The sequence below is a fragment of the Myripristis murdjan genome, chromosome 18, assembly GCF_902150065.1.
Source record: "Myripristis murdjan chromosome 18, fMyrMur1.1, whole genome shotgun sequence".
Classification (NCBI taxonomy): domain Eukaryota; kingdom Metazoa; phylum Chordata; class Actinopteri; order Holocentriformes; family Holocentridae; genus Myripristis; species Myripristis murdjan.
Window position 1 is genome coordinate 5,661,808 of NC_043997.1, and position 25,115 is coordinate 5,686,922.

At 41.5% G+C, this 25,115-nt stretch overlaps 1 protein-coding gene across 1 annotated transcript; it reads left to right on the forward strand.

Moving 5' to 3' along the window:
* The first annotated feature begins 16,746 nt into the window (after positions 1 to 16,746).
* Positions 16,747 to 21,588, forward strand: LOC115376887 (zinc finger protein OZF-like). The gene is made up of 2 exons (XM_030076708.1): positions 16,747 to 17,004; positions 19,417 to 21,588. Exons 1-2 carry the CDS (start codon positions 16,812 to 16,814, stop codon positions 20,436 to 20,438), a joined length of 1,215 nt encoding a protein of 404 aa, XP_029932568.1. The 5' UTR covers positions 16,747 to 16,811; the 3' UTR covers positions 20,439 to 21,588.
* Positions 21,589 to 25,115: the final 3,527 nt, after the last annotated feature.

Here is a 25,115-nt window from a genome sequence, read left to right on the forward strand (position 1 = left end):
TTCAGGATAATTGCATCTGTCAGTCTTTATTATGGTGAAAGACAAAAGCAGACATGGACAAAGCTGAATTTTGCTGAGTGGCCCCTGAGCCATCTTAAGTTGAGTAGCCCTGATTTTTTTTACCTTCTTTTTTTCTTTCTGTCTTGACCCCACGTATGGAAGAGTGGGGTATTCATACAAAAAATGCAATTACTTACTAAACTTACTAAATATAACAGTTAGATACAAAACCAAATGGCCTCATGTCAAAGACAACCTATTTGAGGAATACATGGAAGATTAAATGAGAAAAATTTAAAATGACTAAGATATTGCCAAAAAAAAAAAAAACCTCTGGGGTCATTTTTGACCCCACGTATGCATCTAATGGTAATTATTAGTAATGGTAATTAATATATATGGCAATCAGTATGACCATCATGCTGAGTAATTAATAATCTACTAATTAGCAGCGTGCGTTTGCAGCCGTTGTATGTTTTTCGCTGTGAAATTAAGCCTTTACTTTCACTTCTAATTAAAAGAAATAAAGCTGTCAGATTTGTAAAAAATCTTTTGATAATTATGCAGTACCATTATAATAACAGGTAAAGCGGCGTTAGATATTTCAGTATTTAAATAATAATTAAAAAAAACAACTACAACAAAGAAACTTACTTGCTGCTTCAGAGGTAAATGTCTTACACGAACACAGTTCTCGAGATTAAAAAAAAAAAAAAAAAAAGGAAAAAGTAGTTTTCGACACTCCCCATTTTATTGTGGCCGCTGTGCCTTCCTGTCTGCTCCAGCCCATAAGCTGCACGTCGTAGGCCTACACTGTGCAAATTTCAGACGATATTAAAATGTTGTGGCTGTGCATGACATGACCTATGCTGATTTTTGAATGTTGATAGGCTACTGGTATTTTTGGGCCTGAATCTTCCAAAAACAAATATTCAGAATACTCAAAATGTCTCATTTGGGTTCTAAATATACGGATACAGATTACTAGGATCCAAAAAATACTGTTTAGATTCTGAAAGTGAAAATTTAATGTACGTAATGGTGCCCGCAGTGAAACCCAGACTGCTGGCCAGGGTGCTGTCCGTGGTGCTGAACACAGTGGCGGACTGGGTGCTGTCCTTGGTGCTAGACACGGGAGTGGTAAGGGCGCGACCTGTGGCGCTGAGCATAGGCGCTGTCCATGGTGCTGAACATAAAGGTAATCAGGTTGTAGTCCGTGGTGCTGACTATAATAGTGGCAGACTGGGTGCTGTCCATGGTGCTGGACATCGAGAATTAGAGTGGTGGACATGCTGGTGGTTATGGGCTTCAGGTGCAGCGGCAGACCCGCAGACCGTCTTTGTGGCTAGGTGCGGCTCCCTGGCCAAGCCGGCGGAAATGGATTTCCATCCTTAAAATAAGCCACTAATTATCTTCTCTTCAAATATTTGTTTTTAAATTGTAAGTTGTGTGTTTCAAATCCACATGATCCACTGTGTAAATTAGACAGCTTCGGAGCTGCTGTAACTTTTTTTTTTGTTTTTGTCACTTTTGTCACAGACCCAGGCTAATAATTCTAATAGACTTCAGGTCTTTATGCTAAGCTAAATGCTACCCATAACAATTCTCCAAATAGGAATGATGGCTTCATAATAAAATACAAAATGGCCTATTTTTACTCTTTGCAGCTATGTTTTCTTTGCTTCAGACTATGCAAATTTTAATTTTGTTAATTTTTCCACAAATATGGGGAGCTCCCATGAGTAGAAATCCTTATATTGACAAAACACCTGAGTGGTCATTCAGCCCACACATAACCACGACTGAAGCCAGCTACGCTGTTCTTAATGCTAATATTTTCTAAACTATATTTAGAAACTAGAGCCATACATGTCCAGATAGAATAGCATTTTGAAAAGGATCAAAGGACACAGGGACTTTTGCAGAGATGTTACACAAACGGAAACGGATGTCAAAAATGCGGTAACTGGACTGGGCTGTTGGTTTGTGGAGAATTTAAATGTCCCTGGTTGTAAATATCACATCAAGAGGTCTCTCAGCCCCCACCAGAAAAAAAAAAAAACATCAGTATATAAAGTTGAAGCACTGAAACACATCTGGAGAAATGACTTCAGGACAGATTCAATAAAGGTTTTATTAACATATATACACACATACGGCTCGTAGTCTCCGTTCTAGTTGATCCCAAAGGTGCTGAATGTGGTTGAGGTCGGGGCTCTGTGTGGGCCGGTCATGTTCATCTACACCAAACTCAGCCAGCCACGCCTTTATGGAGCTGCTTTGTGCACTAGGGCCCAGTCATGCTGGGACAGAAAAGGGCAGCATCCACGTGTCTGACAACAGAATTCCATCAAAGAATAAAAATGCTGAGTTCCTGCCCGGGATCTTTACTGACATGTAGCAGAAAATCAAACCGACATGGGAACAGAAATTTGACTTTGAGCCAAAATGCATCAAAAAGAATTGCTCTCTGACATGAGCCTGCAGTAACACAAGATGTGTGTGAGCAGTGTTCAGACGCAGCTGCATCTCCAACCACAACACAAAAGGCCAGTATCCACTGAAGAAGTTCCTGGTAGTTGCCACTAAAGTTGCCGCTAGCTAATGTTAGCTAGCGTCCCTAAAAATGCCAGCTATTTGTCACTTTCTGTTGACGTCACATCCTGCCTTGACTATATCCAATTAGCACCAAGTAAACCCTAGGCACCATCCAGGAGTTTTTCGGGGCCGTTCACAGTACATACCCTGAGGCAGGGACTTGTTTAGCCCCTATAAAAGGTCCAGAGCTCTGTCCTTCGGAGGTGGCTCCTGTGGTGGAGACACACAATAACAGTGGAAACAGGCCTTAACTGATGAGGGTTTGACTTTCCTCGTCCTGGGCGATGGACTCTCAGCAAGTTCTCTGCGTTATTGTCCTGTTGAACAGTCCAGCTGAGGCAGCAACTCGGCAGCTCCAGCTCTGCGGCTCTGACCATCACACTTGTGCTGTTTAAGATGTTCACAGCGGCTGTAACTTCTCCCACACACACTGCAACTGAATGGTCTCTCTCCTCTGTGGACTCTCATGTGCTTGTGTAAGATACGCTTATCTGAAAAGCTTTTGTGACATTCTGAGCAGCTAAATGGTCTCTCTCCTGTGTGGACTCTCATGTGTACTTTAAAGTAAGTTTTGTCTCTAAAACTTTTATGGCAAACTGAGCAGTTAAATGGTCTCTCTCCTGTGTGGACTCTCATGTGAATGTTTAAGAGTTGTTTGTCTATAAAACTTTTGTCACAAACTGAGCAGTTAAATGGTTTCTCTCCTGTGTGGATTCTCTCGTGTCTGTTTAAGTCACTTTTCTGTATAAAACTATGACTGCAAAATGAGCAACTGAACGGTTTCTCTCCTGTGTGGATTGTCATATGTCTGTTAAAGTTATTTTTAAGTGAAAAACTTTTGTGACATTCTGAGCAGCTAAATGGTTTTTCTCCTGTGTGGACTCTCATGTGTTCTTTAAAGTAAGTTTTATTTGCAAAACTTTTATGACAAACTGAGCAGCTAAATGGTTTCTCTCCTGTGTGGACTTTCATATGTCTGTTAAAGTTACTTTTAAGTGAAAAACGTTTGTCACAAAGTGTGCAGCTGAATGGTTTCTCTCCTGTGTGGATTGTGATGTGTCTGTTTAAGTCAGTATTCTGTGAAAAACTTTTGCCACAAAATGAGCAGCTGAGCAGTCTTTTTTTAAATCTTGAACTACCAACATGGCACTTCCCCTGTTTCTCTCTTGTGTTTTTGTTCACAGAGGTGGAAGATGGTTTCTCTGTAATGTCAGATCTGCCAAGGCTGACAAGGACTTCACTCACTGAGGATGAACCTGACTGAGCTTCTCCAGCGTCCTCCATGTCATCTTCACTGTCATCAGTCTCAGAGTCAGAGGAGTGTGAGGAGAGGAGCTGGCCATTACAAGCTGGTTGGAAATCAGCAGCTGGATCTACGTTCTTGGCCGGTTCCTCTCCAGCAGCTTCTGTTTCCATCTTTACAGTGGAGCTGCTGGCCGGAGGCTCTGCCTCTCTGCTCTCCTCAGTTTGGCTTTGATGAAGCTGTGAGGGCCCAGCTTCCTCTTCATCATCTTCAGTCTTCACAGTGACAATGGTGAATGGGACCTTGATATCTTGAAGCTGCTCTGCCTCCTGACTGGCCCAGAGCTCCTGCTGCTCCTCTTTAACGTGTGGCGGCTCTGGCTCCTCCTGGTCCACACTGGGGCTCCACTCCTGCTTCTCTTCTTTACACACCAGCAGCTGCTTGGGCAACACTGAAACACACACACACACACACACACACACATCAAGAGAACCGTAACTGGAAGGTGTACACCCAATGTAAAACTGAGTTGTTGGACCTTTTTAGAGGTTACAATACAACACAAGATACTATGTGCATCAAAGACTCTGTGAACTGCTCAACCTTTTGTGAAATTTTACAAAGAGGCAGCCTGGAAACAGCCCTGTTGTTTATGGGCATACATGGATCTGGAGATGTGTTTTCAGGCAGCGACCAACAGACCCCTAGATATATTTAAGTTTTAATGGCTGGGGGGTGGGGGGAGGGGGCTAGATTGTCTGTCATTTGCTCATTTTGCTCCATTTATGTGGCCAAAAGAGAAGAAAGTAGAGCTTCTCTGTGGAGCCGTCATGACAAGGAGAACTAACTACTTCTTAGCCAGCTAACATCTGTTTCAAGGAATACAGAGTAACCTAAAGTTCAGGTTTTTCTTATATATGTCATGTTACTCCTTAATTGCCGTTTTGTTTGTTTGTTTGTTTTAATTTTTAAGAAGTTTTATTATTTTTTTTTAAAAAATCAGTTTGTCAACTTTCTTCTGAAATTGTTTGTAGTGATTGCCTGGTTGGTAAGAAAAAAAAAATCAGTTGAGGTCATAGGATTAAGTGTAAAAAAAAAAAAAAAAGGTGATGGTGGCAGATATAAAAACAATACAAAACAAAAAATACCTCCACATGCTCACCAGCAGGTATTACGGATCATATGGTTTCCATGCTAACTGGTTACCTGTGTTTGTGAATGTTGGGCGTTTCTCGTGGCAAAAGCAGGGCCATATTCAACGTAGACGTACCGGTACGTGAACGTCAAACTACCAGAAACGATAAAGCTCTGAACAACCTGTTGCATTACGCAAGCTTTGCAAGTATGGAAGCCAAGAGGGCCATTCTCCACGCCGAAGAACTGTCTGAGCAGGCCATTACTTTCAATGGATCATTAATAATAGAGGTACCGCAAAAGACCTTTGACATCATTGCCAGTGATTTGGCGATCAGACGCAGGAGGAGACTTCCAAACCGGATCAGCGGTTATCCAAAAAAAAAAAACAAAAAAAAAAGTTACTGTTAAACATTGTTTCCAAGATTTGTACCATAGACCTCCACAAATGTGTTAAGTTGAATAAAAGTTGCCATATTATTGAAGAAAAACAATAATCTATGTCTGATCTATCATCATACTTATCACATACATGTGCTTTTACCTCTTCAAATGATGGGTAACATTTTAACCCTTGAATGACCCTTCAAAAAAGTTACATCCATGACCCTTCAAGTGGACAAAAATGTCCATTTCTAGAAATGGATATGGCCTGGAAGGGGTTAAAATCTTGAAATCCATGTTAAAAATGATTTAGTGTAACTCCATATGAGTCACCTCAAAGATTTTGAGGATAATAAGTACAAATAGCAACAATAACAAAGGGATAAATGACAGGTGGACATTTTTGTCCACTTGAAGGGTCATGGATGTGATAAAAATGCATTACAGGGTCAAATAATGGATTTTCATGCTGAAAGTTGGGATTTTCAAATTTAACCCAAAATTACCCCCTCTTGCAAAAATCACCCCCCTGTGACCTTTTGGTGGTCACTTTCTAGAAAATGGACATTTTTGTCCACGAAGGGTCATGGATAGGTTAAAAATGCATTACAGGGTCAAATAATGGATTTTTGTGCTGAAAGTTGAGATTTTGAAATTTCACCCAGAATGACACCCCCTCACAAAAAAATCAACTCTGGTGAGGATGGTGATTGTCTGTGAGGGAGTTTTGAATTTTGAAAATGGACAAAAATGTCCAGGGGTCATACGAGGGTTAAACACTGGCTACACTGATACAGCAACTTGTAAGCAATAATGGAGCACTATTGTTTTAAAATGCGGAGGCTTAAATAAAGGCTGATGCACAGAGGATGTCATCTCCACTCAGTCTTCACTCACCTTGAGAAATGCAACACCTACATCAGAATGCTGTTTGAAGACAAGGGAGTACTTCTTACTACGGATCTTTTGTAGCACAGAGGAGATATGTTGCTCAAACACTCGGTATAAACACTCGGCCCAAACGGCGACGAAAAAAGCGATTTGCGCTTTTCAGGGCGCTGTTTGCATCCCTGTGTCATGGACCTCTCATATCGCTGCCCTGGTTAAAAAAAAAAAAAAAAAAAAAAAAAGCTCAGAAACGACTGCCCACAACATCATTGGCAGCCATCTACCAAGCACCAGTGATATCGGGGAGGTGAGGTGCCTGAGCAGAGCCAAAAGCATCCTAAAAGACAACACCCACCCCAGCCACAGCCTGTTCACCCTGTTGCGTCAGGCAAAAGGTAAAGAAGAATTCACTGCCGTGCCACCAGACTACAGAGCAGCTTCTTCCCTCAGGCTGTGAGACTACTAAATGCACCATCTGCACTCCTCCATGTTTAATGATTTTATTTTTTTTATACAATCAATTAATCAGTCACGAGGGAACCACATTTTAATTTCATTATACAACCTATTGTATAATGACCAATAAACTTCCTTGTATCCTTCATTGGATAACACCTCGCGAACGCCTGAATGATTGTTATTCAGTCTCGTTTATAATTTTTAAGAGTTGGCTAACTGTCTGCTTGACTTAGCTTGTTGGTGGTTTATGATAAAGTTTGATGCTCTCCTTTTATATTATGTAGCGTTCGTGCTTGTTGGATCCACGGGGGAATCGATTTGTATTGTAAACTGCAGGGCCAGCGGTAGGCTATGCATGTTGCTGTGTCAAATTCATTGTGTGTGTGTGTGTGTGTGTGTGTGTGTGTGTTATCATCGCAGTAACAGTGGTCACGAGTTAATCTGTCAAAGGTATCCAGAGCCTGGAAGAGGCCGTGTGGTTGTTATTGCCTGACAGTTGCTGTGTTGTCGGACCAGCCCCGCAGCGAGTCTGCAAGCCTGGTGGTCCAATTAAATGACTTACAATATTTCCTTAAGGTTTCACATCCAGTAGCCTATCGAACCCCGGGTGGATAATTGTTATTTTGAAGAAAATAAAGCAAAATATGGAGTAGGTTTCTGATCCCACCGTTTCATTGAACCGCATAATCCACCAAAAGGCTAAGTCAGGCAGATAGTTAGCCAAGTCTAGAAAATTATAAACGAGATTGAATAACAGTCTTTCAGGCGTTCGCGAGATCAGCTACGTCCCATCGCCGTGATTGGCACATCTGCTGTTGTCACGAGAAACGCCCGACGTCTCCAAACAAAAGGTCACCAGTTAACATGGAAACCAGCTGATCCGTGACACCGGGTTAGCTTGTGTGCTGGCGGCTAACCAGCTGAGCTGCTGCTTTAAGGAAGTGAGCCTTCGATATCGTGATATGGTAGTCTTTGCCTTGCAACTTGAAAACAGCGTTAGCAGCTATGCTAACTGTTAGCTGCTAGCCTAGGTCGACCTGCATGATTATTTCAGATTATATCCAGCTGCGCCTCAAACGTTGGTGGGGAAAAAAAACTCTGTGAAGCGGACAAACTTGTCGGGAACAGCCGGGCTCCGGGGTGTAAAATCGCGTCCAGCAGCTTCCTCTGTCGCTCGTTGTCTTCTTTCAAACGGGAGATCTGCTCCTTGTAGTCCGCCAGCGCCGCAGCCTGACGCCGCCGGATCAGCGAGCTGAACTCCTGCAGCTCTGACATCCTGCTGCACCGAGCTGCTCCTCAACCTGCAGAAGTCTGGACCAGAGAATATAATCGTAGACGGGCTCTGGTCTGGATACCGAGCAGCATGCAGGGGATTATGGGAGAGAGAGAGAGAGAATCACGTGAGCAAAAGTTCAAAATGCGTCACGTGATGTGATTCATGGAAACTTCACATAGTTTGAGAGCATGAGTTACACAGATGCAATTAAGATTTTCGGCAATTAGTTGTCAGTGCAAGCATTTTTATAATTCACCTGCACATTATAGATGAGTCTGTTGTTACATCCAGACAGTTACAGTAAAATAGATAAATAAATAAACAAATAAATAAATAAAACTTGTTAATATTTCAGGATTAGTGTGAACAGCTCATGCTCTATGCCTTGCTGATATTCTGTATTAGGCTCATGTTGACTTGACTATATTAATAGTGTTCAAACTGCGCATGACAGTGATAGGGAACTTGAATTTAACAGAAATAAATAGTTTCTAAAGTTAAATTAAAAAGCATTTGTATTCTTGTTTGTTGGGCAGTCAGTGAAAGAAAACAACAGTCTAGCTTAAAGACTTGAGTTCACTAAAGGACATGTGGTTCAGAAAACCAAATGTATTTTCAGTCAGCATGACCACTTTTACATTGTGAGTTTACCATACTGCCCTCAGGGTGGCGCTATTATGCAACAAGGACAAAAACAAACTATATGAGAAACAAACGTCGCTAAGAGACTGAGCTTAGGGTGTTTGCTGATTGTCCGACAAGCTGTACAAACAAAATATTCGCTGTGATCAAAAAATACGTCTAACGGGTTTCATTAAACAAGTAGAACAACTTATTGTAACATGCTCAAAGTATGGAAAAAAATCAATCACAGCGATCAAAAGTAAAAACAGCGGTCAAAAAAAAAAAAAAAAAAAAAATACGGCCTCTCCCGTCACTCACCCTCTTTCTTTGTTATCTCTCCCGCCGTGCCAGTGCCCAGGTGATTATATTAACTAGGAGGTTATCACCCATATCCCCGCGACCCAGTTACTGTGATTTTAAAATAAACAACAACAAAAATAACAAAATATAACAACCAAAATAACCCAAATTTAAACCACAAAATTACAGTTCCTGGCTCCTACACACACTCATTTATTACTTCCTCTATCAGGCTGATGAATGCCAAATGTCAAGAGTAGCTCTATCCTTCTATATTTAAGGGTATATTTGTCTTTTATATTTGTCCTTCCATCTCACATGTATTTATTTGTTAGATATGTACATGAGAGAGCTTTTGATGTACACCATGTGCTGTGCTGCTGCAGAACGGTTGATTGCTGTTTCTGTGTAATATTATATTGCATTGTGATTTGATTGAAATTGTAAATTATAAGGACTGGACACTGCAAACTGAATTGCCCAGTTTTGGAAAAATAATATTTCCTGATTCAGCCTCTTTTAGTAAATCTTTGTATTCATTTTTCATTTTCTCAGCAGCTTCTGTCAGTTTTTTTATTATTATTATTTCATCCTGATATTTTAAAACTTTGAAGAAATAAATAAATAAAAGAAATGGAAATGTAAGGTTTACATCAATCGGAATCATATATTCATCTGAATAACTGCTGACCAAGTGAACCACAAATTAGTGGAATACCAAATTCTTGAGTGGTAAGTAGACCTTCATTATCATCATCTTCATCATCATTTTTAGCAGAAGTGTAGAAATGAAAGCATCTGTTCAAGACTAACCAGCTTCAAATGTGATTATAATATTTTCACAATTTAAGTAAGTCTTTGTACCTATTCGCAAGAAGCTGTTCAACAGCGCCCCCTGCTGTTTTTGTTTTAGTTTCACATCCATGTTCATTTATTGTTGATTTGTTTGCTGTTAGATGAGCAGATTCAAACCTTTCTACTTAAACAGGGTGTTTTACCCATATCACCAAAATATTCTTCTCCTACTTTATTTTGCATGTTTTAATGTTTGTGTATAAGGCGATGTATGTATTTTTGTACATATTCATGAACAGAAAAAGAATAAAACCTATTTATCACAAAAAACAAAATATGTTTGTCTTGCCACAAAAACACAAATAACAGGGTGGTGTGGCCTGTGCTGTACAGAGAGGTTCTGCTTGGTATTCTGCAATAAATTCTACAAGCTGAATGTTAAAAAAGTAAAATTAAAAGCGTTAAATCTTATAATTGCAGCAAGTCTACAGTAGCTATACAGACAAAGGAAGGCACGACAGGAAGCCAGCGGCAACATGAAGTCAAATAGCTCTTCTGTGAGAAGCTGTATTGGTGCAACAACAGAAAACAGGTCTGACTCGGGTGCAAGTCACCTCCACAAAAATGTGCTTGAAGGAGACAGAAAACAGTGTGAAACAAAGCCCATACACTGAGTCCAGATGTTAAAGACGGTGTGTCCTTGACTCATGAAAATTACAACAAACAAAAATCATCAGCAAGAGTTCATCAGCTACTCGAACCTGGTTTCTCGGTAATCATTTCAGATCTCCACCAAACTCCACCTCAACAGAGAAACTACTGTAAATGAAAAGCTCCGTTATTTCATCCTATTTTAAAAACTCGATACCTTTAATGTAGATGGCAATCTTAAATCAAAAATTCTTTGCATACGACAATCATGCTGAGTAATGAATAATCTACTAACTAGCAGCGCTAGTTGCACCGTTACTTTCTTATCTGTGCCGAAATCCGTTTTATTTCAGGTTCCGGTTGGGAAACAAAGCGTGAAAAACATGCAGTGGTGAAAAATACTTAAGTCATAAAGTCAAAAATCATTCCTGTTTTCAAACATTATGCATGTTTTCGCTGTAAAATTAAGCTTTTACTTTCACTGCAAAATTAAAATAAATAAATAAATAAAGTTGCCAGATGTGTTTAAAATATTGTGATAATTGTGCACTGCGTTAAAATAACAGGCGAAGCGTCGCTAGATATTTCAGTGTTTGAATAATAATTAAACAACAACAACAACAAAGAAACATACTTGCTACCTCATAAGTAAATGTCTTGCTCGACCACAGTTCTTGAGTTAAGATAAGAAAGAAAAAGTAGTTTTCGACCCTCCCCTTTTTATTTTGGCTGCTGTGCCTTCCTGTCTGCTGCAGCCCGTAAGCGTTACGTCGTAGGCCAACATTATGCAAATTTCAGACGATATTAAAATGTTGTGGCTGTGCATGGCATGACCTATGCTGATTTTTGAAGGTTGATAGGCTACTAGTATTTTTGGGCCTGAATCTTCCAAAAACAAATATTCAGAATACTCAAAATGTCTCATTTGGGTTCTGAATATATGGATACAGATTACTAGGATTCAGTAAGTAGTGTTTAGATTGTGAAAGTGAAAATTTAATGCAGAGTATCGTCATGGTGCCCGCAGTGAAGCCCAGACTGCTGGTCAGGGTGCTGTCCGTGGTGCTGAACATAGTGGCAAACTGGGCGCTGTCGATGGTGCTGTCCATGGTGCTGGGCATGGGAGTGGTAAGGGTGTGGCCTGTGGTGCTGAGCATAGGCGCTGTCTGTGGTGCTGGACATGCTGGTGGTCATGGAAGTCAGGTGCAACAGCAGACCCGCAGACCATCTCTGTGGCTAGGTGGCTAGCCCTGGCTGAGCCGGCGGAAATGAATCTCTATCCTCAAAATAAAACATAAACAACTAATTAACTTCTCCACAAATATTTGCTTTTAAATTCTAAGATGTGTTTCAAATCCACATGATCCACTTTTGTCGAAGAGCCAGGCTAACAACTCCATTAGACATCAAGTCTTTATGCTAAGCTAAATGCTACCCATAATGCAATGCTACCCATAGGAATCATGGCTTCATAATTAAATACAAACTGGCCTAAATTTTTATGTTTACTCCTTGCAGCAATGTTTTCTTTTGCTTCAGAGTATCCAACTTTTTATTTGTTGATTTTTCCACAAATTTTGGGAGGACTCAAACAGGCCTGCAAGATTCTGTGTTTATTTTCTTCCAAAATACGCTTACACAGGCCAGTGTGTTTGTTCCTCCTCTTCTTAAGAATTTGGGGGTTTCCTGTGTTACAACAAATAAAATTGCAATCTAATGTCAACAATTTTCTCTTTTGTTACTCTATAATTTCAGAAACTCCCCAAACTACATTTTTGTATATATATTATTAGAACATATATAAAACTTTATAAACTGTGTTATCAAATATGTTCTGTGGCTCCAGATGAATTTCCTTTAGAAGAGAGGGAGAAAGGGCTATTTTAATAGTAAAGGTCATTGGCCTCTGGTCTGGTCTCTTGTGAGATCATCAGTGTTTCTTTTTTAGCCTGTTTTGTTTGAAGGATCTGGACCTTTTGGTCAGTACTTCAATTACAGTAAAAATGTGCATTTACTCTGCTCTGCCTGCCTCTCTTGCATGTGGGTATGGGTATTTCCTGAGTCTTGCCAGCTTTGGTGATCCCATGAGGAGAAATCCTTATATTGTTGTTAATGCTAATATTTTCTAAACTACATTTAGTAGCTAGACCCATACATATTAGGATATAATAGCATTATGAGAAGGATCAAAGGATACAGAGACTTTTTAGCAATATTACAGAAATTGGTGAAATGTCAAAAATGCGGTGACTGGACTGGGTTGTTGGTTTGTAAAAAATTTAAGTGTCCCAAGTTGTAAATATCATATCAAGAGGTCTCTCACCCCACCAGAGAAAAAAAACCATCAGTATATGCAGTTACACTGAAACATGTCTGGAAAAATGACTTCAGGACAGATTCAATGAAGATTTTATTCACACACACACACACACACACACACACACACACACACACACACACACACACACACACACACACACAAAAACACAATATATATATATATAGAGAGAGAGAGAGACAATCATACTGGTCCACCTCCAGCTTCCATATCCAGGAGATTCTCTGACCTCTCATTCTAAATCCAGAGGCATTAATCCAGAGGAGCATTTGTGAGGTCAGACACAGGTCAGACAGAAATGCTGAATTCCTGCCTGGGATGTTAACTGATTGATTTTTTGTTACATACAGAAAATAAAACCGACAGTGGAACAGAAACTTGACGTTGAGCCAAACAGCAGAAACAAGAATTGCTCTCTTGCATGAGCCTGCAGTAACACAAGATGTGTGTGAGCAGTGTTCAGACGTGGCTGCATCTGTGTTATTGTCCTGTTGAACAGTCCAGGTGAAGCAGCAGCTCAGCAGCTCCAGCTCTCTTACCATCACATTTGTGCTGTTTAAGATGTCGCCACTGGCTGTAACTTCTCCCACACACACTGCAGCTGAACGGTATCTCTCCTGTGTGGACTCTCATGTGCTTGCGTAAGATACGCTTATCTGAAAAACTTTTGTCACATTCTGAGCAGCTAAATGGTTTCTCTCCTGTGTGAACTCTCATGTGTACCTTTAAGTTAGTTTTATCGCTAAAACTTTTATGACAAACTGAGCAGTATATTGGTTTCTCTCCTGTGTGAATTTTCATGTGTCTGTTTAAGTTATTTTTCAGTGAAAAACCTTTATGACAAATTGAGCAGCTAAATCGTTTCTCTCCTGTGTGGACTTTCATGTGTCTGTTAAAGCCACCTTTAAGTGAAAAACAATTGAGCAGCTGAATGGTTTTTCTCTCTTGCGCATCACCATGTCCATATCTAAGTTCTGTCTTTTTTTAAAGCTTGAACGACCAACAAAGCACTTCCTCTGTTTCACTCTTGTGTTTTTGTTCACCGTGTCCTCCATGTCATCTTCACTGCCATCAGCCTCAGAGTCAGAGGAGTGTGAGGAGAGGAGCTGGCCATTACAAGCTGGTTGGAAATCAGCAGCTGGATCTATCTTCCCGGCCGGTTCCTCTCCAGCAGCTTCTGTTTCCATCTTTACAGTGGAGCTGCTGGCCGGAGGCTCTGCCTCTCTGCTCTCCTCAGTTTGGCTTTGATGAAGCTGTGAGGGCCCAGCTTCCTCTCCATCATCTTCACTCTTCACAGTGACATCGGTGAATGGGACCTTGACATCTTGAAGCTGCTCTGCCTCCTGACTGACCCAGAGCTCCTGCTGCTCCTCTTTAACGTGTGGCGGCTCTGGCTCCTCCTGGTCCACACTGGGGCTCCACTCCTGCTTCTCTTCTTTACACACCAGCAGTTGCTTGGGCAACACTGAAACACACACACACACACACACACACACAAACGCACAAACATGCATTAAGGAAACCATAGCTGGAAGGTGTACACCAAATGCAAAACTGAGTTGTTGGACCTTGTTAGGGGCTACGATAAAATACAAGATACTATATGCATCAAAGACTCTGTGAGCTGCTGAACTTTTTCGGAAATTTTACAAACTCAGAGGCAGGTTGGAAATAGCCCTGTGGTTAATGGGCACACATGGATCTAGAGATGTTTTTTTATTTCATAAAAGAAATCAGGCAGCGACCAACAGATCCCTATAAACATTTAAGCAAACAGGCTGGTAGAATATGTAGGGGGCACCCGGGAGGTGGAGGTCTCCTGGGACTTTCACGGAGACAGAGGAGCAGCCGTCCTGTCTGGAAGGTCCACCTCCACAGTCAAATGTTGTGAAAAGGATCTCTTGAGCTTCAGCCAGCGGGGTGGTTCCCATAGTTACGGCAGGACAGCCTCTCTACAGACAAGTTGCCCAACAGAGGAGCAGCTGTAGCACTTGGCTGCAGGACAGAGCATTTCAGGAGATCCTTTGTCCCTGTGGCAATCAGACTCTTTCCCAGATCCTGACTCACACATAATACCCCCACCCCCCCCACCCCCACTCCCCCAACATCCTTACTTGTGCAATCGACTGTTTTTAAACTTTATTCATTTTTTCCTTTAAGGTTGGCAAAGGCAACAAACACATAAACTTACAGAACCAAAAGTAATTTTTAAAGAAAATTAGGTAGTTTACAATTGAATGCTGTTAAATAGAAAAATAGATTAACTTTTTTTTTTAAATTCAATACTTTTATCTCTAATCCTACATTAGGTTGAATCCTGTAGCAGCAAAACTTTAAAGTCAACTTTAAGTCATGATGCAGAATTAACTGTAAATTGACACTTGAGGAAAGTTAACTTTTTAAATGGCTTCCTTTTCAGATTCTTTGAGGAGGGAAAACAAAGTTAATTCTTTGTAGTTCAGGAACAGACTCAACGCAAATGAGTTTCATTATGTTGTTGCTGTTTGTTTGTTTGTTTGTTTTTTTTTTAAGCAGTATTAGTATGTTTTTTAAAAAATCAGTTTGTGTCAACTCTTCTGAAATTGTAGTGATCGCCTGGTTGGTTAAAAAAAAAAAAAAAGAATTAGTTGAGGTCATAGCATTAGGTGTAAAAAAGGTGATGGTGGCAGATATAAAAACAATATTTCAGACTTATTTACCATACATAGTACTTGGTAAATATCTTTTGGATAATTGACAATTGTCATTGAATATTCAAAATGGCTACCATTTTTCAAGATGGCAGCCGTCACTTGAATGGGTGGCCCAATCCCAATGTCCACCCTCACACACTCACTGACTTTGAGGGGCGCTCCCACTAAGTCCGTGAGGGCTTAGGGTTGTCCCATTGACAAATCATGAAGTGCATGAGGGATCTCTCGCAGACTTTTTTAGCCCTTAATGCACCCTTTCCGTAAGTGGGCATCTCTGCAGACTTAGCATTAGGGAATTACCCATAGTTAATTGCATTGTGACATATGACATGAATCCCCTGGGGAAACCAGCTGGCGGCCGTTATAAAAGCGAAGTGAAACGAGCAAATTTGTAAACAAAAAACATAGAGGGTGCAATCAGCAATGACGCCGCAAAAAAGTTCTCATGTGAGTAAAATATTTTATATAAGATGGCCTTCAGAAACAAAGGAAATAAGCAGATAGGCAATGCATATTTGTTTTTTTTATCTCTTGGCAAGCTCATCAATGCCTTTTGTGGGAGTAGATCATTTTTTAATGCTGTTTTTACGACTCCTCAAAAATACCAAGCAAAAAACGTAAAATAAAGAGTCCCAAAGCTGCGATTGTGAGAAACATGATGCATCGCTGCTGACAACCAAAGGGCTGTCTCATTCCCTTTTTATAGTACTTCAGCCCCTGGCAGCCTCACGCACTCAATCACTTTCCAGGTGCAGCTACTTAAGTCAGTGAGGGCTCAGGGCTTAGGGAGGAGATTGAGATTCAGCCACTGTCTGATATGGGTGACCACTTTCAAGATGGCAGCCATATGGCCAAAATCAAAATTATAATTTCTAGAAAATAGAGCTATTAAAATTAAAATGTTAATCCAATAAATTAAAAAATTCCTACATCTGCAAAAATGTAATGTTGAAGCACAACCAGGGCACACTGGTGACACCACTCCTGTGAAACTCAGCATGGGGTTCAGTGCCAGCTAAATACACTCCGCTTAACAATGCCATATTTTCTGTGATTAATGTGCTGGTTGTGGTGATAGATTAGTGGTAGTGTAGTTTAGTTTCCTAAATGCTATCTAATGTTAGCCCCACATCTAGGGAGATCAAACGGGAGATCTGCTCCTTGTAGTCCGCCAGCGCCGCAGCCTGACTCCGCCGGATCAGCGAGCTCAGCCTCTTCAGCTCAGACATCCTGCTGCACCGAGCTGCTCCTCAAACCGCAGGAGTCAGGACACCGAGCAGCGTGCAGAGCATTGTGGGAGCGACACAGAGAGGGAGTCACTTGAGCAGAAGTTCAAAATGCGTCACGTGACAAGTGATGGAAACGTCACATTGTTGGACACATGTGGTCCGGACCCCTGCAGTCTGAGGAGCAGCTCGGTGCAGCAGGATGTCGGATCTGAAGAGGCTGAGCTCGCTGGTCCGGCGGCGTCAGGATGCGGCTGCCGGTCGGATCTCGGAGTTGATGGACGGAGCGCTGGCGGAGTACAAGAAGCAGATCTCCCGTTTGAAAGAAGACAACGAGCGACAGAGGAAGCTGCTGGACGCGGTTTTACACCCCGGAGCCCGGCTGTGCCCGACAGGTTTGTCCGCTTCACATGATTTTTTTCCACCAACGTTTGAGGTGCAGCTGGATATAATCTGGAATAAACATGCAGGTCGAGCTAGGCTAGCGGCTAACAGTTAGCATAGCTGCTAACGCTGTTTTCAAGTTGCAAAGCAAAGGCTACCATATCACGATATCGAAGGCTCACTTCCTTAAAGCAGCAGCTCAGCCGGTTAGCCGTCAGCACACAAGCTAACCCGGTGTCACGGATCAGCTGGTTTCCATGTTAACTGGTGACCTTTAGTTTGGAGACGTCGGGTATTTCTCGTGACAACAGCAGATGTGCTCATCACGGCGAGGAGACGTAGCTGACCTCGCCTGAATGCCTATTATTCAATCTCGTTTATAACTTTCTAGACTTGGCTAACTCTCTGCTTGACTTAGCTTGTTGGTGGTTTAGTGAAACAGTGGGAATCAGAAATCTACTCCATATTTTGCTTTGTTTTCTTCAAAATAACAATAGGCCCGTTTCCACCGCAGGAACTAACCGGTAATTTTACGGGACCGGGGCCATTGTCGCGTGTCTCCCCGAAGAAGAGAGTTCCTGAACTTTTACAGGGGCTAAAAACGGCCCTGCCTCGGGGTAGGGACTCTGAGCGGCCCTGAAAAACTCCCGGGTGGGCTTGGGGTTCACTTGGCGCCGATTGGATTTAGTCACGGCGCGACGTGGTGTCAACAGAAAGCAACAAAATAGCCGGGCGCTAGCGTTAGCTTTAGCTAACATGAGACGTCCCTAGCAACACGTTCAACACTACCAAGCTAACGCTAACGTGCTAGCTAACGCTAACAACAGGCTTTTTGAGCAACATGTATTTTGATGCCTCGGTCATGGTCGCGCAACCTCCCAGTAACTTTACAGGAACCTTCTTCCTGCTGTATCCTGCCTGGTCCTACTCCTGTCTTCATGCGGAGCTCTGAGCGTTTTAGCCGTCTTTTTAGCCTGCACTCTTGGTTGGAGAATTTTACAGTGGCCACTGATCTTGCTTTTATTAGCCACTTTGATTCTTTCTGGATCAGACGGGACCTTTTTCAGACATGATGGTCTGCATCTTAACAGGAATGGAACTGGAATACAGATTCGCAGTTGTATTGCTTTTATTGCTTCTAGCCTTCATTGATATTTTCCGCAGCAAGACCCTGCTCAGCATCTTGATCTTGTATTGCATCGCCCTGTCCTAGACGATGCGGGTCCTGCCGTAGCTGGTTTTGTTTTTCCCACCTTTTCATCCATTCCTGTTAGGATCACTGAAAGGCAGCGTGCTACTGCAAAATCCCTTCACTTTCCACACAGAAACAACCTCCTTTCAGTCAATACCATCTTTTCAATTCCCTCCGTAAATTCAGATAAATTTTGTCTACCTAATGTAAGATCCCTTGCCAGTAAGTCTTTCATCTGCCAGGATTTCATCATGACCCATAATATTGACTTTTTTTATGATCACTGAGTCCTGGATGAACCCAGACGATTGTACCCCCCTCTTTGAGTCATCTCCCCCAAATTATTTATCTTTTCACCAGCCTAGAATGACAGGCAGAGGGGGTGGACTTGCAGTAATTAGAAATTATTTATTATTATTATTATTAACACATAAATTATTTTAGCTGTTCTCCGGTTTCACTTGGCAGTTTTTCCACATTTGAATGTCTTGGTTTTATTGTGAGGTGTAATTTGCCCTTTTTATGTGTTTTAATCTGCTCTAAACTCTAAACTGACCTCGGGCTTCTTGCAGGAATTCTCAGATCTTTTATCAGTTATCATGATTAATTATGAGACAGTTCTTATTCTTGGGGATTTTAATATCCATGTCTGCTGCCCATCTTCCACTGTGTTTGCAGTTGATTTTATCAAACTGATGGATTCATTCAATTTGACGCAACATGTGAAGCAACCAAGCCATGACAAAGAACACAAACTGGATCTTGTGATCTCCCATGGTTCCTGTGTGGATGATGTGAACCTGGTTGATTTTGCCATCTCTGATCACAATGCTGTGCTGTTCCAGGTTCCACTCCTCTCTCCTGACTCTAAACCTACCTCTCTGATTTGATTAGTCGACTTTAGGTTGAAATTTCAGGACTTTAGTGGACCAAGATTTTCTTGAGTTGACTACAGCCCTAATCGCTGCCTGATTTCTAAAATAAAATGAAAAAAAAAAAAAAAAAAAAAACTTCTAGATCCATCTGTGCCCATAAACGATAAGGCTACTTCCAAACTGCCTCTTAGTTTGTAAAATTTCCGAAAAATTCAGCAGCTCAGAGTCTTTGATGCACATAGTGTTGTATTCTATCGTAACCCCTAAAAAGATCCAACAACTCAGTTTTGCATTGGGTGTACACCTTCCAGCTATGGTTTCCTTAATGTATGTTTGTATGTGTGTGTGTGTTTCAGTGTTGCCCAAGCAGCTGCTGGTGTGTAAAGAAGAGAAGCAGGAGTGGAGCCCCAGTGTGGACCAGAAGCAGCCAAAGCCACCACACTTTAAAGAGGAGCAGCAGGAGCTCTGGGCCAGTCAGGAGGCAGAGCAGCTTCAAGATATCAACGTCCCATTCACCGATGTCACTGTGAAGAGTGAAGATGATGGAGAGGAAGCTGGACCCTCACAGCTTCATCCAAGCCAAACTGAGGAGAGCAGAGAGGCAGAGCCTCCGGCCAGCAGCTCCACTGTAAAGATGGAAACAGAAGCTGCTGGAGAGGAACCGGCCGGGAACACAGATCCAGCTGCTGATTTCCAACCAGCTTGTAATGGCCAGCTCCTCTCCTCACACTCCTCTGACTCTGAGGCTGATGACAGTGAAGAGGACATGGTGAACAAAAACACAAGCGCAAAACAGCGGAAGTGCTTTGCTGGTGGTCCAAGCTTTAAACAAAGACGGAACATAGATAAGCACATGATGATTCGCGCGAGAGAAAAACCATTCAGCTGCCCATTTTGCGGTCATAGGTTTTCATTGAAAAGGGACTTAAACAGACACATTAGAGTCCACACAGGAGAGAAACCTTTTAGCTGCTCAGTTTGTCATAAACGTTTTAGTGATAAAACGTACATAAAAGTACACATGACACTTCACACAGGAGAGAAAACATTTAGCTGCTCAGTTTGTCATAAAGGTTTTACAGATAAAACTAACCTAAAAGTACACATGAGAAGCCACACAGGAGAGAAACCATTTAGCTGCTCAGTTTGTCAAAAAAGTTTTAGATATACAGCTAACTTAAAAGTACACATGAGAGGCCACACAGGAGAGAAACCATTTAGCTGCTCAGTTTGTCATAAAAGTTTTAGATATACAGCTAACTTAAAAGTACACATGAGAGGCCACACAGGAGAGAAACCATTTAGCTGCTCAGAATGTTACAAAAGCTTTTCAGATAAGCGTGTTTTAGACAGGCACATGAGAGTCCACACAGGATAGAGACAGCTCAGCTTCAGTGTGTCTGAGTGATGTTACAGCCAGTGTGGACATCTTAAACAGCACAAGTGTGATGGTAAGAGCTGCAGAGCTGCTGCTTCAGCTGGACTGTTCAACAGGACAATAAAGCAGAGAACTTGCTGAGAGTCCATCGCCCAGGACGAGCAAAGTCACACCCTTCTCAGTCATTTTTGTGGTTGGAGATGCAGCCACTCCTGAACACTGCTCACACACATCTTGTGTTACTGCAGGCTCATGCGAGAGAGCAATTCTTTCTGCTGGTGTTTGGCTCAAAGTCAAGTTTCTGTTCCCATGTCGATTTGATTTTCTGTTACATATTTCTTTTTTGATGGAGTTCTGTGGTTACACACTTGACTCTAATGGGGGACATTTTCAATGTGTTAATGGTGAACAGTTCAACAGTGAGGGGAAATCTTTACGCTTCAGCTCACCAAGATATTTTGGACAATTCTCTGCTTACAGCTTTGTGGGAACAGTTTGGGGAAGGCCCTTTTCTTTGCCAGCATGACTGAGCCCCAGTGCACAAAGCAGCCCCATAAAGGCGTGGCCGGCTGAGTTTGGTGTAGCTTGAGCGGCCCGCACAGAGCCCCGACCTCAACCCCATCCTACACCTTTGGTATCAAGTAGAACAGAGATTGCGAGCCGTATATATGTTAATAAAACCTTAATTGAATTTGTCCTGATGTCATTTCTCCAGACGTGTTTCAGTGTAATTGTATATACTCATGTTTTTTTTTTCTCTGGTGGGGGTGAGTGTCCTCTTGATGTGATATTTACAACTTGGGACACTTAAATTCTCCACAAACCAACAGCCCAGTCCAGTTACCGCATTTTTGACATTGTACCCATTTGTGTAACATCTCTGCAAAAGTCCCTGTGTCCTTTGATCCTTCTCATAATGCTATTCTATCCGGACATGAGACTGAGAAAATATTAGCATTAAAAACAACGTATCTGGCTTCAGTCGTGGTTACATGTGGGCTGAATGACCACTCAGGTGTGTTGCCAATTTAAGGATTTCTAGTCAGGGCATGACCAAAGCTGGCAGGAGTCAGGAAATACTGGGACCCAAATGCAAAGGCAGAGGCAGGCAGAGCAGAGTAAATGCACTTTTTTTTTTTTTTTTACTGTAATAGAAGTATTGACTAAAAGGTCCAAGTTCATCAAACAAAACAGGCTCAGAAAAACTGATGATCTCACAAGACATTAGACCAGAGGTCAGTGACCTTTGCTATCAAAAGAGCCATTTCACCCTCTCTTCTAAAGGAAATTCTTCTGGAGCCATAGAACATATTTGATAACACAGCTTATCAAGTTTTATATATGTTAATACTATATCCACAAAAACTGCAGCCTGTGGAGTTTCTCAAATTATAGTGTAACAAAAGAGAAAACTATTGACATTTGATCGCCGTTTTTATCTGTTGTAACACAGGAAATCCCCAAACTCTTAGAAGAGGAGGAACAAACACACTGGCATGTGTAGGCCTAATTTGGAAAAAAATAAACAGAACCTTGCAGGCCTTTTTGAGTTCTCCCCATTTTTGTGGAAAAATGATGCATAGTTGCATAGTCTGAAGCAAAGAAAAAATATAGCTGTAAAGAATAAATATAAAAATAGGCCAGTTTGTACTTTACTATGAAGCCATCATTCCTATTGGCAGAATTCCATTATGGGTAGCATTTAGCTTAGCATAAAGACTTGAAGTCTATGGGAGTTGTTAGCCTGGGTTTGTGACAAAAGTGGCAAAAAAAAAAAAAAAAAATTACAGCAGCTCTGAAGCTGTCTAATTTACACAGTGGATCATGTGGATTTAAAAACACAAATATTTGAGGAGAAGATAATTAGTGGCTTATTGTAACGATGGAGATCCGGATTGACCAGGGAGCCGCACCTAGCCACAGAGACGGTCTGCAGGTCTGCTACTGCACCTGACTTCCATGACCACCACCATGCCCACCACCCTAAGCGTCCATGTCCAACACCATGGACAGCACCCAGTCCGCTACGAAAGTCCGCACCATGGACTACAACCTGATCATCTTCATGTTCAGCACCATGGACAGCGCCTTTGCCTTTGAGACGTTCTGAATATTCTGAATATTTGTTTTTGGAAGATTCAGGCCCAAAAATACCAGTAGCCTATCAACCTTCAAAAATCAGCATATGTGTTGTCATGCACAGCATTTTAATATCGTCTGAAATTTGCATAATGTTGGCCTATGACGTAAAGCTTATGGGCTGCAGCAGACAGGAAGGCACAGCGGCCACAATAAATAGGGGAGGGTCGAAAACTACTTTTTCTTTCTTTTCTTAACTCAAGAACTGTCAGTGAAAAGTGAAATGACAAAGAGCATACTGTTTCATGCAAATTCTCATAAGATCTTCTTAGGTTGGGGTGAAACACAGGCCAAGAGATGTTTAGACAGTGAATCAGCTGCACCAAGTATCTTTCAGGAACCTGTGGTTTTAGCAGCCACTGTGAACCTGTCGCTTTCTCAGCAAGCTAAAAGAGTTGGAAGATTCCCTTGCTCAGTATTCACAGGTGCTTAATTTCTGACTACTTGAATACATAATGTTGATTTGATTTTATTTGAATTTTCCCCCCATCACACCAGTGTTTTTCTTCCATGTGTTCTTGCTGATGAACTCTTGCTGATGATTTTGGTTTGTCTTCCATCTGGACTCAGTGTGTTGACTTTCTTTCACACTGTTTTCTGTCTAATTCTAGCACATTTTTGTGGAGGTGACTTGCACCCGAGTCAGACCTGTTTTCTGTTGTTACACCAATACAGCCTCCCACAGAAGAGCTACTTGACTTCATGTTGCCGCTGGCTTCCTGTCTTGACTTCCTTTGTCTGTGTAGCTACTGTAGACTTGCTGCAATTATAAGATTTAATGCTTTTAATTTTACTTATGTAACATTCAGCCTGTATAATTTGTTGCATAGTACCAAGCAGAACCTCCCTGTACAGCACAGGCCACATCACCCTGTTATTTGTGTTTTTGTGGCAAGACAAACATATTCTCTTTTTTGTGATTAATAGCTTCTATTCTTTTTCTGTTCATGAATGTGTATAAAAATACATGCATCAGCTTATACACAAACATTAAAACATGCAAAATAAAGTAGGAGAAGAATATTTTGGTGATATGGGTAAAACAGCCGTTACTTTCTTATCTGTGCTGAAATCCGTTTTATTTCAGGCTCCGGTTGTGAATCAAAGCGTGAACACATACAGTGGTGCAATAGTAATAAAGTCGTAAAGTCAAAAATCATTCCCGTTTTCAAAAACTATGTATGTTTTTTTCTGTGAAATTAAGCTTTTATTTTCACCTCTAATGAAAAGAAATAAAGCTGTCAGATTTGTTTAAAATCATTTGATAATTATGCACTACCGTTATAATAACAGGCAAACCGGCATTAGATATTTCAGTATTTAAATAATAATTAGAACAACAACTACAACAAAGAAACTTACTTGCTGCTTCAGAGGTAAATGTCTTGCACGAACGCAGTTCTCGAGTTTAAAAAAAGAAAGAAAAAGTAGTTTTCGAGACTCCCCTTTTTAATGTGGCCGCTGTGCCTTCTTGTCTACTCCAGCACATAAGCTTCTACATTATGCAAATTTACAACACATATGCTGATTTTTGAAGGTTGACAGGCTACTGGTATTTTTGGGCCTGAATCTTCCAAAAACAAATATTCAGAATACTCAAAAGATTACTAGGATTCAGTAAATAGTGTTCAGATTCTGAAAGTGAAAATTTAATGCAGAGTATCATAATGGTGCCTTCAGTGAAGCCCAGAATGCTGCTCAGGGTGCTGTCCGTGGTGCTGAACATAGTGGCGCACTGGGCGCTGTCCTTGGTGCTGGACATGGGAGTGGGAAAGTTGCGACCTGTGGCACTGACCATAGGCGCTGTCCATGGTGCTGAACATGGGAGTGGTATGGGTGCGGCCTGTGGAAATGAACAAAGGCGCTGTCCGTGGTTCTGAACATGAAGGTAATCAGCTTGTCGTCCATGGTGCTGACTTTTGTGGCCAACTGGGTGCTGTCCATGGTGCTGGACATGGAGGATTAAGGTGGTGGACATGCTGGTGGTCATGGAAGTATGGTGCAGCGGCAGACCTGCAGACCGTCTCTGTGGCTAGGTGCGCCTCCCTGGAGGCTTCAGAAGTTTTTTTTTTTTTTTTTTTTTTTCGTCAGTTTAGTCACAGACCCAGGCTAACAAATCCCAAAATCCCATACACCTTAAATGCTACCCATCGGAATCATGGCTTCATAATAAAATACAAACTGGCCTATTTTTTATGTTTACTCTTTGCAGGTAAACGTTTTCTTTGTTTCAGACTATGCAACTTTTCATTTTGTTCATTTTTACACAAATATGGGGAGAGCCATACACATGCCAGTGTGATTGTTCCTCCTCTTTGTAAGAGTCTGGGGATTTTCTGTTATAACAGATAAAAATAGCAATCAAATGTGTTGTGAAGCTCTTGTTTTGTTAAACTTTTCCTGTTTGGTGTCTCACCTTTATACTCACTAGTTGTTTCAAGCTTTGCCAACACCTAATTGTCTTGATTTAGTTCACCTGTTCCCTCCCTTATTTAAGACTGCACTTCCCCTCACACATTCTTTTCACCTTCACATGGG

Excerpts from the sequence above, each read along its gene's own strand:
- LOC115376887 (XM_030076708.1), top strand. The coding sequence starts at position 16,812 with ATGTCGGATCTGAAGAGGCTGAGCTCGCTGGTCCGGCGGCGTCAGGAT. Across the intron at positions 17,005-19,416 it reads AGCCCGGCTGTGCCCGACAG|TGTTGCCCAAGCAGCTGCTG; the intron begins GTTTGTCCGCTT and ends TGTGTGTTTCAG.